The 16740-nt window shown below is 39.9% G+C and overlaps 1 protein-coding gene across 2 annotated transcripts in view; it reads right to left on the reverse strand.

Annotated features, from left to right (window-relative positions):
• Positions 1-5194: 5194 nt before the first annotated feature.
• Positions 5195-16740, reverse strand: part of LOC139748998 (uncharacterized) — a 36631-nt gene continuing 25085 nt past the window's right edge. For both annotated transcript variants that reach the window (XM_071662358.1, XM_071662357.1), the window contains one exon: positions 5195-8130. In XM_071662358.1, coding sequence (XP_071518459.1) covers positions 7948-8130 — 183 coding nt within the window. In that variant the 3' untranslated portion in view covers positions 5195-7947. The remainder of the gene's footprint in view (positions 8131-16740) is intronic.

Here is a 16740-nt window from a genome sequence, read left to right on the forward strand (position 1 = left end):
TGTGGTATACCGGGGTTGACGTGCTGTCAGTGGATTGAATCAAGGCATGTGAAGCGTCTGGGGTAAGCCATGGAAGGCTGTGTAGGTATGTATATTTGCGTGTGTGGACGTATGTATATACATGTGTATGGGGGGGGGGGGGGGTGGGCCATTTCTTTCGTCTGTTTCCTTGCGCTACCTCGCAAACGCGAGAGACAGCGACAAAGTATAATAAAAAAAAAATAATCTACTAAACAGGAATGTCCTCTTCCAAAGGTGAATCTAATGTAAATATAGCAATAATACATCTTACTACCCAAACACATGAATTCAATCAACACATCTGCATCTAATGTTTCAAAGTGAAAGATCAACTAAGCAGCAGGAATATCTTATAGTCATATTTTTATGTTAAGGGATTTTAAGCTTGGATAATATAAAAAAAAAAAATGCCCTTCATAATGCTAATTCTAAAATTCGGAGAGGAGACACCTGCCTGAATTATAAGAATCATGCTGAATTTACAGATAGCTGTATTGCACATATCTCATTTCCTTCTTTACTGCTAGTCCTACAGCTACTACAACTACTGCTATTATAATTTTCATCATTATTATCAGTAATACTATTATTATCATTATTATTATTATTATCATTATTATTATCATTATTATTATTATTATCATCATCATCATTATTATTATTATTATTATTATTATTATTATTATTATTATTGTTATTATTATTATTTTTTTTTTTTTTTTTTTTTTTCCAAAAGAAGGAACAGAGAATTGGGCCAGGTGAGGGTATTCCCTCAAAGGCCCAGTCCTCTGTTCTTAATGCTACCTCGCTAATGCGGGAAATGGCGAATAGTATAAAAGAAGAAAGAAAAATTATTATTATTATTATTATTATTAATGGCCAACATTGCACAAATTATTGCCTTTTCTGATGCAAGGAAAATTGGAACAAATGAGAAAAAGATGGTAAATAAGTTGGTGCCCAGATGTTTGTAGACCCTTATACTTAAGGTAGAGTAGTTTTAAGAACAGGAAAAGAATAAAGAAACTATTCCGCACTTCCCTATTTAGGAAGGAATGATCACAACGGAGAGATACAAGAAAGAAATATGTCAGCTGATACACAAAGAATAGACGTAGCTAAGACGCCATTTGATAAACACGTGATTGTCCAAGAAAGACAACGAGCGTATCATAAACTTATTATGTGGACAAGAAGGGGAAATGTTTACAAATTTCATCAACAATTAAGTTATCCAATTTGTATAGAACTTCACTAATATTAAGAATTTAATTCTTTGTGTATCTAATAATAGAAGATTCAATGATATTTCTCGTCATACTGGAGTTAGAGTTAATAACTGAGAAGGCATTACTCCAGTCAATACAATGACCGTAGCTTTTAACGAGATTAAACAAGGCATTTGATTCTTGTCCTGTTCTTATACTATATTCATGTTGCTTAAGTTTAACAGAAAGATCTTTACTAATCTGGCCAAAAAAAAAAGAATTATCACAATTACTACGTGGCACTTTATAGATGCATGCATGCATGTATCGGTAACTGTTGAGCATTATGATATATTTTCCATGATTACTTCAAGTACAGAAGTGTTTGAATATTTCATCTTTCAATTTTGAGTTAAAAAATTCCCTGAACTATTACTTTCAATTTTTGATATTTGTGCATAGGCACTAATAATCACCCATCTCTCTCCATTCACTTTCAGTTTTACCCATATCACTCTAGAGTCTACTTTCTTACATTCTATCACATATTCCCACAATTCCTGCGTGAGGAGTAGTGCTACTCCTTCCTTTGCTCTTGTCTACTCACCAACCCCTGACTTTACTCCCAAGACATTCCCAAAACACTCTTCCCCTTATCCTTGAGCTTCGTTTCACTCAGAGCCAAAACATCCAGGTTCCTTTCCTTAAACATACTACCTATCTCTCCTTTTTTCTCATCTTGGTTACATCCACACACATTTAGACACCCCAGTCTGAGCCTTCGAGGAGGATGAACACTCCCTGCATGACTCCTTCTGTTCCCATTTTAGAAAGTTAAAATATAAGGAGGGCACGGTTTCTAGCCCCCCCCCCCCCAACTCCCGTCCCCTTTAGTCGCCTTCTACGACATGTGGGGAAACCGTGGGAAGTATTCTTTCTCCTCTACATATAATATATATATATATATATATATATATATATATATATATATATATATATATATATATATATATATATATATATTTTAAACTATTCGCCATTTCCCGCGTTAGCGAGGTAGCGCTAAGAACAGAGGACTGGGCCTTTTTGGAATATCCTCACCTGGGCCCCCCCCCCCCTGTTCCTTCTTTTGGAAAATTTAAAAGTGTCTTCCATCACTTGGTGTGACTCTATGCTCTCAGCATAGGAGGAAACTGTCAGCGGATACGTATTATTGTCGATAAATGTCCGCTGATGTGTGTATGTGTGTGTTGGGGTGGAAGCGTGGTCGCTCGCTCGCTCCCTCCCTCCATCCCTCCGTCCCTTGCTGGCTCGCTCCCGTGCGTACCTCCTCCTCCTCATATATATATATATATATATATATATATATATATATATATATATATATATATATATATATATATATATATTTTAAACTATTTGCCATTTCCCGCGTTAGCGAGGTAGCGTTTAGAACAGAGGACTGGGCCTTTTTTGGAATCCTCATCTGGCCCCCTCTGTTCCTTCTTTTGGGAAAAAAAAAAAGGGTGGATGTGTTGGAAATGAAATGTTTCAGGACGATATGTGGTGTGAGATGGTTAGACCAAGTAAGTAATGAAAGGGTAAGAGAGATGTGTGGAAATAAAAAGAGTGAGGTTGAGAGAGCAGAAGGTGTGTTGAAATGGTTTGGACATATGGAGAGAATGAGTGAGGAAAGGTTGACAAAGACAATATATGTGTCAGAGGTGGAGGAAACAAGAAGTGGGAAACCCAATTGGAGGTGAAAGGATGGAGAGAAAAGGATTTTGAGTGATTGGGGCTTGAACATATAGGAGGGTGAGAGGCATGCAGGGAATAGTGTCAATGACGTGGAATGACATGGTATCCTGGGGTCAACATGCTGTCAGTGGACTGAAACTGGGCATGTGAGACATCTGGGGTAAAGGTTTGTGGGGCCTGGATGTGGATAGGGATCCGTGGTTTCAGTGCATTACACAAGAGACTGAGTGTGAACGAATGTGGCCTTTTTTGTCTGTTTTTCTGATGCTACCTCGCTGAAGCAGGGGGTAGCAATGGTTTTAAAAATGATTTGCTTGTCCTTGGGACAATCACTGCAAGTGATCCATATTTTTCAGGGGAAACAAGCCATCTGTGTCCAGTTTTACCTGCTTTGAAGGGGCAGAATTATCAAATCTGTTTTTCAACTCTGTTGAGAGTAAGAATATATTTACAACCTTACTTTTATCCTTTATCTTGCAAGTGCACACTAGAAAGTGGGTAAAATTATTATACTTGTGACTAAAATGTATGTCTCTTTATATCTCTGGTGCCCATTCCATCTTGAAACTCCCTCATAGGGATGGCCATGGCAAAAGTCTCCATAACTTTTAGTGCCTAAACCTCAACAGAAGGCATCTCCAGAGCAGAGCTCCCGAAGGCTCCTACCTAATATTCCTACCAACTACTTCTACCTAATATTCCAGCTTACTACTTCTACCAAACATTCCCACTTAATGTTCCTACTTGCCAATTCTCTCACTGTTTCTACATAATGCTTCTGCCTAATGTTCCTACCAACTACTTCTGTCTATCGTTCCTAACATTTTGCCAAAAAGCAGTGCTAGTGCATAACACTTACCACAGGAAAATGTAGTTATGAAGAATTAGTTGTGTGAATTAAGTGGTGTCAAGTGTTATGAGTGACAAGGAGAGATTGTATGTTTGTGGACTGAATGCCAGCAGTCCATGTTCAATTAAGGCAGAAACAAAAGACAGCTACCTAGGTCAAAGGAGTGCAGCTTGACAACCACTGAAGCGCTGGCTCATCACACAGCCATCAGTGACCCTCCCAATATCCAGGCAGATTGTAATGGTAATATACCTCCCAGGTCAATGGCTGCCGACCAACTGTTACCTACCAGCTGAAACTTCTAGGAGCATAATTAAACCTGACATGTATAAAGTGTGTGGAAAAGTGTGTGGAAGAAGAAAGTTAAGAGTAAATGTGAATAAGAGCAAGGTTATTAGGTACAGTAGGGTTGAGGGTCAAGTCAATTGGGAGGTGAGTTTAAATGGAGAAAAACTGGAGGAAGTGAAGTGTTTTAGATATCTGGGAGTGGATCTGGCAGCGGATGGAACCATGGAAGCGGAAGTGGATCATAGGGTGGGGGAGGGGGCGAAAATCCTGGGGGCCTTGAAGAATGTGTGGAAGTCGAGAACATTATCTCGGAAAGCAAAAATGGGTATGTTTGAAAGAATAGTGGTTCCAACAATGTTGTATGGTTGCGAGGCGTGGGCTATGGATAGAGTTGTGCGCAGGAGGATGGATGTGCTGGAAATGAGATGTTTGAGGACAATGTGTGGTGTGAGGTGGTTTGATCGAGTGAGTAACGTAAGGGTAAGAGAGATGTGTGGAAATAAAAAGAGCGTGGTTGAGAGAGCAGAAGAGGGTGTTTTGAAGTGGTTTGGGCACATGGAGAGGATGAGTGAGGAAAGATTGACCAAGAGGATATATGTGTCGGAGGTGGAGGGAACAAGGAGAAGAGGGAGACCAAATTGGAGGTGGAAAGATGGAGTGAAAAAGATTTTGTGTGATCGGGGCCTGAACATGCAGGAGGGTGAAAGGAGGGCAAGGAATAGAGTGAATTGGAGCGGTGTGGTATACCGGGGTTGACGTGCTGTCAGTGGATTGAAGCAGGGCATGTGAAGCGTCTGGGGTAAACCATGGAAAGCTGTGTAGGTATGTATATTTGCATGTGTGGACGTATGTATATACATGTGTATGGGGGGGGTTGGGCCATTTCTTTCGTCTGTTTCCTTGCGCTACCTCGCAAACGCGGGAGACAGCGACAAAGTATAATAAAAAAAAAATAAAAAAATGTATAAATGACATTTATATAATCATACACTGCTTAAGAATTACCATAAAGGGATCATTCCATAAAAGTGGAGGTTCTACTCATCTGGTAAAGAAAAGGTCATAAAAATATATATTAATAGTTTATATGCTTCTCAGTGTAAGGTACAAATTCTGTAAGAAACTTGCATATTTCATCACTCCACATGAAATTAATATAAAAAGGCTGATATATACATTGTTATGCTTCCTACTATATTTTCTTAACTTTTTCAAACAAAAAAAATGAAGAGAATGAGACTTTAAAATAATGAGACCCTTTTTCATGCCTGACATGGAGAAACATTTTTTTGGAGTTCTTGGGAATCATTTAGGTTCAGTTGATAAATGTTCAACTGATACACATTTAGGCTTATGGCAAATATAACTTAACCAATTGTAGTCACATCACCCTGATTAATGAATGGTCAGCTATGGTTCATTATAAAAATAGTGTCAATCCTATGATGTCAGCATCGTCTCAATTTGTATTCCTCCTGTCCTGCCTTCTTATAAATCTATGGTATTCAAACCAAACATACAGTAGATGGCAGTTAAAAATCTTATGAGTCTTACTATCTAAGGCTAATAATCACTTAAAGACTTTTTTCAATCATAATAGAGAACTGCAGACCCTTTGAATAATTACATAGTAAATGTCAATTACCAGGGCAAAGGCCGTCTACTCAATTGGCTTCTAAAGTGAGAAATTTCAGCCATGAATCTAAGCAATAATCTATTTCCGATATAATATTCAGTTTATCTATTTTGTAGAAAATCTATTTTACTCCAACATTACATACGACTTTGTTGAAATTCAAACCAATTAAAATGCCAACATTTTCATCTATCAATTCTTTAATGGCCCCAGCGACTTCCTAGAGATTCTAATACAGTAAATGGTACATCTTTATCTGTGCTTTGTATAATCATGGATTTTGCATAGGAAGTCTAACTTAGGTCTAAAATAGCTGCTGGTTATACATATTTCAGTACAATACGCTATGTGCTGCATTCAGAGTTTACAGTCCAAAGATTTTCTTTTCAGTCATTACTGATCGGCATAAATCATTCATTTTTTACACCTAATTGCTTTCCTTGCTTTGGCTGTCAATCATAGTGCACCAAAACCAGAGCCTAATATCCATACCCAAGCCCCAAGGCTGTAACATGGTCTACCATGACTTCATATGCCCTGGATCAGCCCGTTGATACTACCTTACCCCCAGTATTACATCAATCCAATTAAAGCTATTCAATGCATCCCTCTCGCCCTCCTGAATGTTCAGTCCCCAATAACTCACAGCCTCTTTCATTCCATTTTTCAACTTCTCAGTCTTCTCCTCAATCCTCCACTTCTGACTCATAAATCACAAGCACTGGAAAATGCTGATACCCAACGTTCGACCTCAGAAAATATTTTTCTTCCTTTATACTTTAAAAATGTGATCCTGTCTGCCCATCCATCTTTCAGTTCAGCAAAAAGACTGTACCAACAATATGACAGGTACAGAGATGTGTATAGTGGGGTGGGAAATTATACCAGTGAATGATGCCTTCTGTCATTCAAGGTGTGGTGGCCCTGGAAAGCGAAAGTGGTGGTGGTGAGGGAAAGTGTAGTGGCTAGAGAGAGAAGGAATAGTGGTGGATAGTGAGGGTCTGGTAGACAGGAAGGAAAGGAAAGATGATGAAAAAGGACAGTGTGGTTACCAGGGATGAAGGATGTGGTAGTGGTAAGAAAGGGAATACTGGTGGTGAGAGAGTGTGTGATGGCCGGGTATGGTGGTGATGAGATAAGATGCGAAATCTCTCCACAGAAGCAATCAGACGAGGGCCTAGTGGCCCAAATCTGATAGCAGTAATTAACACAGCACAGGCAAAATTACCCTAACCAAGGCCATCTAAGATGAAGGAAAGAAAGAACACAAAGAAAAGAATTGCATCAACTATAGCTCCTTATGTGTCTGTTGACCTGACTCTCAAAAGTGAAAAAAGTTGTAGATAAGGAAAGGAAAGGAAGAAAATTCCAAAGCTTCATGGCTCAAGAAAAGGTTTCATAAAAGTCATTTCTCATTTGGCTGGTTTCCAAAAAATCTAAAGGAGGCAGCAGCCTGGTGTGTGAGGGTTCAAGCATTTGTGGCAAGAGCACACAAGAGAAGTGGCTGAAATAATACCTACAGAACTGAGATATGGTAGCAACATCATGGTGCACAGAAAGGGATGGTTGAAGAGGTGATAGCAGTAGAGTTAAAGTAGCAGAAGGCTTTTGTTTTCACTCTGGCTAAGAGATGTGGAGGATGAGCCACACTGCTATGCTTGCAGTGCTCCATATTGTGAATATAAAGGCCTTGTTGATGTAGAGCAGCTGCTTACATGAAAAATAGCTGCAGTATGTATACAGCTCTTACGAAGCAGATCTTATAATGAGTATATAAGGCCAGTTCTGGTAAATGCATTCAAATATAATTTAGTCCGATGTGCCCATGATACTAATGTTTCATCCAGCTGATATACAGCTTGTATTAAGGGCACAAAAATTTTTGAACACTTATAATGAAACAGTTAAAGTTAAAGCTATAACTTATATCACCACACTAGCACCATTCACAACTTTTCATTTTCTCTTTGGATCTACTTGGCATACATAAAACTCAAGAGACATAATACTAGGCAAGGAATGCGGCAGTAAACCTTGTGTGACTCTTCTTCCCTTGTATAAACTCATACCAACACTCTTTATAGCATGTCATGAAATAAATTCATGAAACAAATACCTTGATTGACTTCTTTTCTCAAAATTTACAAAAAATTCTTGTACTAAAATGCAGCTAATATAGATGGTATTTAGCTCAAAATATCTATATCTTCATCATCTTGATCCTGCTGTTGGACTCTAGTTTGACAAGCAGTGGCAGACAGAGATACCACTACCTCATGTTCAAACAGTCCACTTCTCTTTTCTTTCATCAGCTGCCTGTACTCCTTCCTGGTTCTGGTGCGCAACTGCAGCAGATCTTGCGTAGTGGACTAAAGGAAGTAAAAACATAGTTATTACTTGTTCATGACAGAAAGGGCATTAGTGGTAAAAGCAGCATCAGCAAAAACATTAAGAAGAGAATGAACAAAAGCAAGAACAGCAACAGGGACTGCTCATCATTAATCTAATTTCTTGCTGTGTTCCCAATATGAGTGTGGCACCTACGTTCAAAACTAACAACAAATCTTGCCATTTGTGATCCTATCTATGTTTCAGCAACATTACTACTCAGAAAAAAAAAATCACAATATAGGTATGGAAGTACATACATAATAGAAATTGTTTTGTTTTGAACTTGAGCTAATAAACAATTAAATGTGTACTGTCACAAAGTTTGATCAAAATCTAGTATGTATGAACAAAGCTACTTATCAAAAGCTAAAGTCTTTGATGTAGATAATTACATACATTTCGATGTGTGATATAGCTTTACCTTCAAAGGCTAATTGCTGATCATTAAAACAGCAATCTCAAAAGCCTAACGCTGTTTTTCAGTGAAAATACATAATTTTGTCTGATAATCAAATATTTCTTTCTTTCTTTCTTTCATACTATTCGCCATTTCCCGCGTTAGCGAGGTAGCGTTAAGAACAGAGGACTGGGCCTCTGAGAGAATATCCTCACCTGGCCCCCTTTTCTGTTCCTTCTCTTGGAAAGTTAAAAAAAAAAAACAAGAGGGGAGGATTTCCAGCCCCCCGCTCCCTCCCCTTTTAGTCACCTTCTACGACACGCAGGGAATACGTGGGAAGTATTCTTTCTCCCCTATCCCCTGGGATAATCAAATATATAATGCATAATTTCTTTTTCAAAACCCATTTCTTCTAGAATGGACCTCTTATTCTAACACTTAAGTCTGAACACATATCTGATCTTATCATAAACAGATGAAAAATCTAGCTTTACCTTTAACTTGAGCTAAGGATAAATCACAAGAACTTTTTCATCAACTCATTACAGTGAAAAACATTTTGGGCAAGAATGAGATTCTTAAGTATCACCTATTTGTCATACAAGGCAGAAGTAAAAGGTTGGACTGGGGACAGGAAATCCTCCTCTCCTTTATTATTGTTTTTTAAATGACCACATATGAAGCAGTTGGGTAAATCAAAGAAGGGTCTGTAGGGTTTCATTGTGGAAAGGAGTTTCTGATTTTGGTGCATTACACAAGACAGCTAGAGTGTGGATGTGAACAAAGAGGACTTTTCTTCTTTGTTCCTACTCCTAACTCGCTACACAGAAAATAGTGAGCAAGTGTGAAAAAACATAAGAAGGTGCCAATCAAAAATATTTCCTCAAAGGCCAGGCCAACAATTAGTTATACTACCTCACTAAGGTACGAAAAGGCACACAAGTATAAAAACAAACATATAGACAATGGAGAGGTCCATGGGGCCTTGTGGAGAGGGAGCTGTGGTTACAGTGATTATACATGACAGCTAGAGAGTTGATGCAAACGAGGCTAATTCTTTATTCTTGGTACTTCTTCACTGACATGGGAAAGAACAAATCAGGCATGGGCTATAGATAAGGGTGTGCAGGGGAGAGAAATGCTTGAGGAAAATAATGGTGTAAGGCAGTTTGATTACGTAGGTTATGAAAGGGTAAGAAGAAGGTGTGATAATATGAGAAGTACGGCTGTGAGAACTGAGGAGGGAATGATGAACTGGTTTGGACATACAGAAAGAATGACTGATTAAGAGGATATATATGTCTCAGAAGTGGAGAGTACATGAAGAAGAGGGAACCAAACTGGAAATGAGAGGTATGGGATAAAAAATACTCTGAGTGCTCAGGGTCTGAATAAGCAGGAGGGTGAAGCATATGTAAGGGATAGAGTCAATCGAAGCGATATGGTATATATGAAGTGATGTGCTGTAAATGGACTGAACCAGGGAAAGTGAAGCAGCTAGGGGAAACCAAAGAAAGGTTTGTGGGGCCTGGTTGTGGATAGTGGTCTGTGGTTCTGCTGCATTACACATGACAACTAGAGAATAGATGCAAGTGAATACAACCTTTCTTTGGTCTGTCCCGAGCACCACCTTACTAACATGAGAAATGGAGAGCAAGTATTTTCTTTTATATGGTTGCCATTTCCTGAAATATTGAGGTAACATCTGGAATAGAAAAAGAATGGCCTCATTTGCTCATATTGATTCCCCAGGGAACAGGGGAGAAAAAAGACTACCAAAGTATCTCCATGCCATAGAGGGTGACAAAGGAGGGTGTGAATGGTAAGCTGGAAAGCCACCCATCACACTTATATTCCAAAAGAAGGATCAAAGGGGAAAACCAAACAAGAATTCTTCCTCTATAGCTCAGTTTTCTGTTCCTGATGCTAATTTCCTAGGTGAAGGAAATATGAAACAAGCATGGAAGAAAGAAAAAAAAAAAAAAAATATATATATATATATATATATATATGTAGCTGTGTAGGTATGTATATTTGCGTGTGTGGACGTATTGTATATACATGTGTATGGGGGGGGGGTTGGGCCATTTCTTTCGTCTGTTTTCTTGCGCTACCTCGCAAACGCGGGAGACAGCGACAAAGTATAATAATAAAATAAATATAAAAAATATATATATATATATATATATATATATATATATATATATATATATATATATATATCTCACATACATTCTTCAAAGCAAACACCTGATCCACACATCCTCTACCACTTCTGAAACCACACTGCTCTTCCCCAATCTGATGCTCTGTACACGCCTTCACCCTCTCAATCAATACCCTCCCATATAATTTACCAGGAATACTCAACAAACTTATACCTCTGTAATTTGAGCACTCACTCTTATACCCTTTGCCTTTGTACAATGGCACTATGCACGCATTCTGCCAATCCTCAGGCACCTCACCATGAGTCATACATACATTAAATAACCTTACCAACCAGTCAACAATACAGTCACCCCCTTTTTTAATAAATTCCACTGCAATACCATCCAAACCTGCTGCCTTGCCGGCTTTCATCTTCCGCAAAGCTTTCACTACCTCTTCTCTGTATTGATTGAGAGGGTGAAGGCATGTACAGAGCATCAGATTGGGGAAGAGCAGTGTGGTTTCAGAAGTGGTAGAGGATGTGTGGATCAGGTGTTTGCTTTGAAGAATGTATGTGAGAAATACTTAGAAAAGCAAATGGATTTGTATGTAGCATTTATGGATCTGGAGAAGGCATATGATAGAGTTGATAGAGATGCTCTGTGGAAGGTATTAAGAATATATGGTGTGGGAGGCAAGTTGTTAGAAGCAGTGAAAAGTTTTTATCGAGGATGTAAGGCATGTGTACGGGTAGGAAGAGAGGAAAGTGATTGGTTCTCAGTGAATGTAGGTTTGCGGCAGGGGTGTGTGATGTCTCCATGGTTGTTTAATTTGTTTATGGATGGGGTTGTTAGGGAGGTAAATGCAAGAGTTTTGGAAAGAGGGGCAAGTATGAAGTCTGTTGGGGATGAGAGAGCTTGGGAAGTGAGTCAGTTGTTGTTCGCTGATGATACAGCGCTGGTGGCTGATTCATGTGAGAAACTGCAGGAGCTGGTGACTGAGTTTGGTAAAGTGTGTGGAAGAAGAAAGTTAAGAGTAAATGTGAATAAGAGCAAGGTTATTAGGTACAGTAGGGTTGAGGGTCAAGTCAATTGGGAGGTGAGTTTGAATGGAGAAAAACTGGAGGAAGTGAAGTGTTTTACATATCTGGGAGTGGATCTGGCAGCGGATGGAACCATGGAAGCGGAAGTGGATCATAGGGTGGGGGAGGGGGCGAAAATTCTGGGGGCCTTGAAGAATGTGTGGAAGTCGAGAACATTATCTCGGAAAGCAAAAATGGGTATGTTTGAAGGAATAGTGGTTCCAACAATGTTGTATGGTTGCGAGGCGTGGGCTATGGATAGAGTTGTGCGCAGGAGGATGGATGTGCTGGAAATGAGATGTTTGAGGACAATGTGTGGTGTGAGGTGGTTTGATCGAGTGAGTAACGTAAGGGTAAGAGAGATGTGTGGAAATAAAAAGAGCGTGGTTGAGAGAGCAGAAGAGGGTGTTTTGAAGTGGTTTGGGCACATGGAGAGAACGAGTGAGGAAAGATTGACCAAGAGGATATATGTGTCGGAGGTGGAGGGAACGAGGAGAAGAGGGAGACCAAATTGGAGGTGGAAAGATGGAGTGAAAAAGATTTTGTGTGATCGGGGCCTGAACATGCAGGAGGGTGAAAGGAGGGCAAGGGATAGAGTGAATTGGAGCGGTGGTATACCGGGGTTGACGTGCTGTCAGTGGATTGAATCAAGGCATGTGAAGCGTCTGGGGTAAACCATGGAAAGCTGTGTAGGTATGTATATTTGCGTGTGTGGACGTATGTATATACATGTGTATGGGGGGGGTTGGGCCATTTCTTTTGTCTGTTTCCTTGCGCTACCTCGCAAACGCGGGAGACAGCGACAAAGTATAATAAAAAAAAAAAATAATATATATATATATATATATATATATATATATATACAAAATAATGTACAGCAATACTCAACTTAGCTTCAACTTTGTAACATAGCATATGATCAGTGAAATTGGTAATTTCCTTAATACAAAAGAAAATGCATATTAGAATTTGATAAGTAATCATTTTCATTTTCTGTTTGACAAAGGTCGGTGTCTGTCAGGTCTAATGAACAAATTTTCTGTATCTATTCCATTCATTATACTCCATCGCTGTCTCCTGCATTAGCGAGGAAGCGCAAGGAAACAGATGAAAGAATGGCCCAACCCACCAAAATATACATGCATATACATTCAATGTTTACATACATATACATACACAGACATATATATACACATATACATATTCATGCTTGCTGCCTTCATCCATTCCCATTGCCACCCCTACACATGAAACAGCATCCCTTCCCCATGAGGTAGCACTAGGAAAAGACAAAAAAAAAAAAAGCTACATTCGTTCACTCAGTCTCTAGCTGTCATGTGTAATGCACCGAAACTACAGCTCCCTTTCCACATCCAGGCCCCAGAAAACTTTCCATGGTTTAACCACCCACATACGCATGTATTTATATATATACTTCATTTATTTATTGTACTTTGTTGCTGTCTCCCATGTTAGTGAGGTAGCGCAAGGAAACAGACAAAAGAATGACCCAACCCACCCACATACACATGTGTATATACATAAATGCCTACACACGCACATATACATACATACCTATATATTTCAACGTATACATACATATACACACACAGACATAGACATATATTCACATGAACATATTCATACATGCTGCCTTCATCCATTCCCGCCGCCACTCCGCCACACATGAAATGGCACCCCCCTCCCCCCCATGTGTGCGAGAGGTAGCGCTAGGAAAAGACAACAAAGGTCACATTTGTTCACACTCAGTCTCTAGCTGTCATGTGTAATGCACTGAAACCACAGCTCCCTTTCCACATCCAGACCCCACAAAACCTTTCCATGGTGTACCCTAGATGCTTTTATCTATTATACTTAATTGCCGTCTCCCACATTAGCAAGGTAGCGCAAGGAAACAGATGAAAGAATGGTCAAGCCCAACCACATATACATGCATATGCATAAATGCTCACACACACACACACACATACCTATACATTTCAACATAGGTATATGTAATGCACCGAAACTACAGCTCCCTTTCCACATCCAGGCACCACAGAACCTTTCCATGGTTATCCCAAATGCTTCACATGCCCTGGTAGAATCCACTGACAGCATGTCAACCCAAATATACCACATCAATCCATTTCACTCTATTCCTTGAACGCCATTCACCCTCAAAATCTTTTTCACTCCATCCTTCCACCTCCAAGTTGGTCTCCGCTTCTCCTTGTTCCCTCCACCTCTGACGCACATATCCTCTTTGTCAACCTTTCCTCACTCATTCTCTCCATGTGTCCAAACCATTTCAACACAACCTCTTATGCTCTCTTAACCACACTCTTTTTATCACCACAAATCTCTCTTACCCTTTCTTTAATTACTTGATCAAACCACCTCACACCACACATTATCCTCAAACATTTCATGTCCAACACATCCACCCTCCTCCGTACAACCCTATCTATAGCCCATGCCTCGCACCACATAACATTGTTGGAGCCATTATTCCTTCACACATACCTACTTTTGCTCTCTGAGATAATGTTCTCGCCTTCCACACATTCTTCAATGCTCCCAGAACCACCCTCCCTACCCTGTGACTCACTTCCACTGCCATGGTTCCATCCGCTGCTAAGTCCACTCCCAGATATCTAAAACACTTTACTTCCTCCAGTTTTTCTCCATTCAAACTTACCTCCCAATTAACTTGCCCCTAAACCCTACTGAACCTAATAACCTTGCTCTTATTCACATTCACTCTCAACTTTCTCCTTTCACAAACTTTACCAAATTCAGTCACCAGCCTCAGCAAGTTTTTCACCCGGATCAGGCACCAGTGTTGTATCATCAGCGAACAACAACTGACTCACTTCCTAAGCCCTCTCATCCACAACAGACAGCATACTTGCCCCTCTCTCCAAAACTCTTGCATTCACTTCCATAATCATCCCATCCATAAACAAATTAAACAACCATGGAGACATCATGCACCCCACCGCAAACTGACATTCACTGGTAACCAATCACTTTCCTCTCTTCTTACTCATACACATGCCTTACATCCCTAGTAAAAAGTTTTCACTGCTTCTAAGAACTTACCTCCCACACCATATACTCTTAAAACCTTCCATAAAGCATCTCTATCAACCCTGTCATATGCCTACTCCAGATCCATAAATGCTACCTACAAATCCATCTGTTTTTCTAAATATTTCTCACATACATTCTTCAAAGCAGACACTTTATCCACACATCCTCTACCACTTCTATAACCACACTGCTTTTCCCCAATCTGATGCTCTGTACATGCCTTTACCCTCTCAATCAACACCCTCCCATACAATTTCCTAGGAATACTCAACAAACGTATACCTCTGTAATTTGAACACTCACCTTTATCCCCTTTGCTTTTGTACAATGACACTATGCATGCATTCCGCCAACCGTCAGGCACTTCACCATGATCCACACATACACTGAATATCCTTACCCACCAGTCAACAATAGTGTCATCCCCCTTTTTGATGAATTCCACTGCAATACCATCCAAACCTGCTGCCTTGCCAGCTTTCATCTTCCGCAAAGCTTTCACAACCTCTTCTCTGTTTACCAAAACGTTCTCCCTGACCCTTTCACTTAGCACACAACCCCAACCATAACACCCTATATCTGCCACTCTATCATCAAACACATTCAACAAACCTTCAAAACACCCATTCCATCTTCTCACTTCACCACGACTTGTTATTACCTTCCAATTTGCTCCTTTCACCAATGTTCCCATTTGTTTTGTTTATGCATGTTATTTACCTCCTTCCAAAACATCTCTTTGCTCTCCCTAAAATTCAATGATACTCTCTCACCCCAACTCTCATTCGCCCTCTTTTTCACCTCTTGCACCTTTCTCTTGACCTCCTGCCGCTCTTTTATACATCTCCCAGTTGTTTGCCCTCCTTCCTTGCAAAAATCATCCAAATGCCTTTCTCTTCTCTTTCACTAACAACCTTACTTCTTCATCCCACCACTCACTAATCAGCCCACCTCCCACACTTCTCATGCCACATGCATCTTTTGTGCAAGATATCACTGCTTCCCTAAATACATCCCATTCCTCCCCCACTCCCCTCATGTCATTTGCTCTCACCTTTACCATTCTACAATTAATCTCTCCTAGTACTTCCTCACACAAGTCTCCTTTCCAAGCTCACTTACTCTCACCACTCTCATCTCCCCAACATTCTTCTTTTCTGAAAATCTCTACAAATCTTCACCTTTGCCTCAAGATATCGATCAGACATCCCTCCAGCTGCCCCTCTCAGAACATTAACATCCAAAAGTCTCTCTTTTACACGCCTATCAATTAACACGTAATCCAATAACGCCCTCTGAATATCTCTCCTCACATATGTATACTTACGTATACCTCTCTTTTTAAACCAGGTATTCCCAATCACCCATTCTTTTTCACCACACAGATCCACAAGCTCTTCACCATTTCCATTTACAACACTAAACACCCCACATACACCAATTATACCCTCAACTGCCACATTACTCACTTTCGCATTCAAATCACCCATCACTATAACCTGATCTCATGCATCAAAGCTGCTAACGCATTCACTCACCTGCTCCTAAAGAACTTGCCTCTCATGATCTTTCTTCTCATGACCAGGTGCATAGGCACCAATAATCACCCATCTCTCTCTCCATCCACTTTCAGTTTTACCTACATCAATCTAGAATTTACTTTCTTACACTCTATAACATACTCCCACAACTGCTTCAGGAGAAGTGCTACTCCTTCCCTTGCTCTTTTCCTCTCATCAACCCATGACTTTACTCACATGACATTCCCAAACCAATCTTCCCCTTTAATCTTGAACTTCATTTCACTCAGAGCCAAAAGATATCCAGGTTCCTTTCCTCAAACATACTACCTATCCTCCCTTT

Source organism: Panulirus ornatus, chromosome 6 (genome assembly GCF_036320965.1).
Source record: "Panulirus ornatus isolate Po-2019 chromosome 6, ASM3632096v1, whole genome shotgun sequence".
In the NCBI taxonomy this organism is placed as follows: Eukaryota; Metazoa; Arthropoda; class Malacostraca; order Decapoda; family Palinuridae; genus Panulirus; species Panulirus ornatus.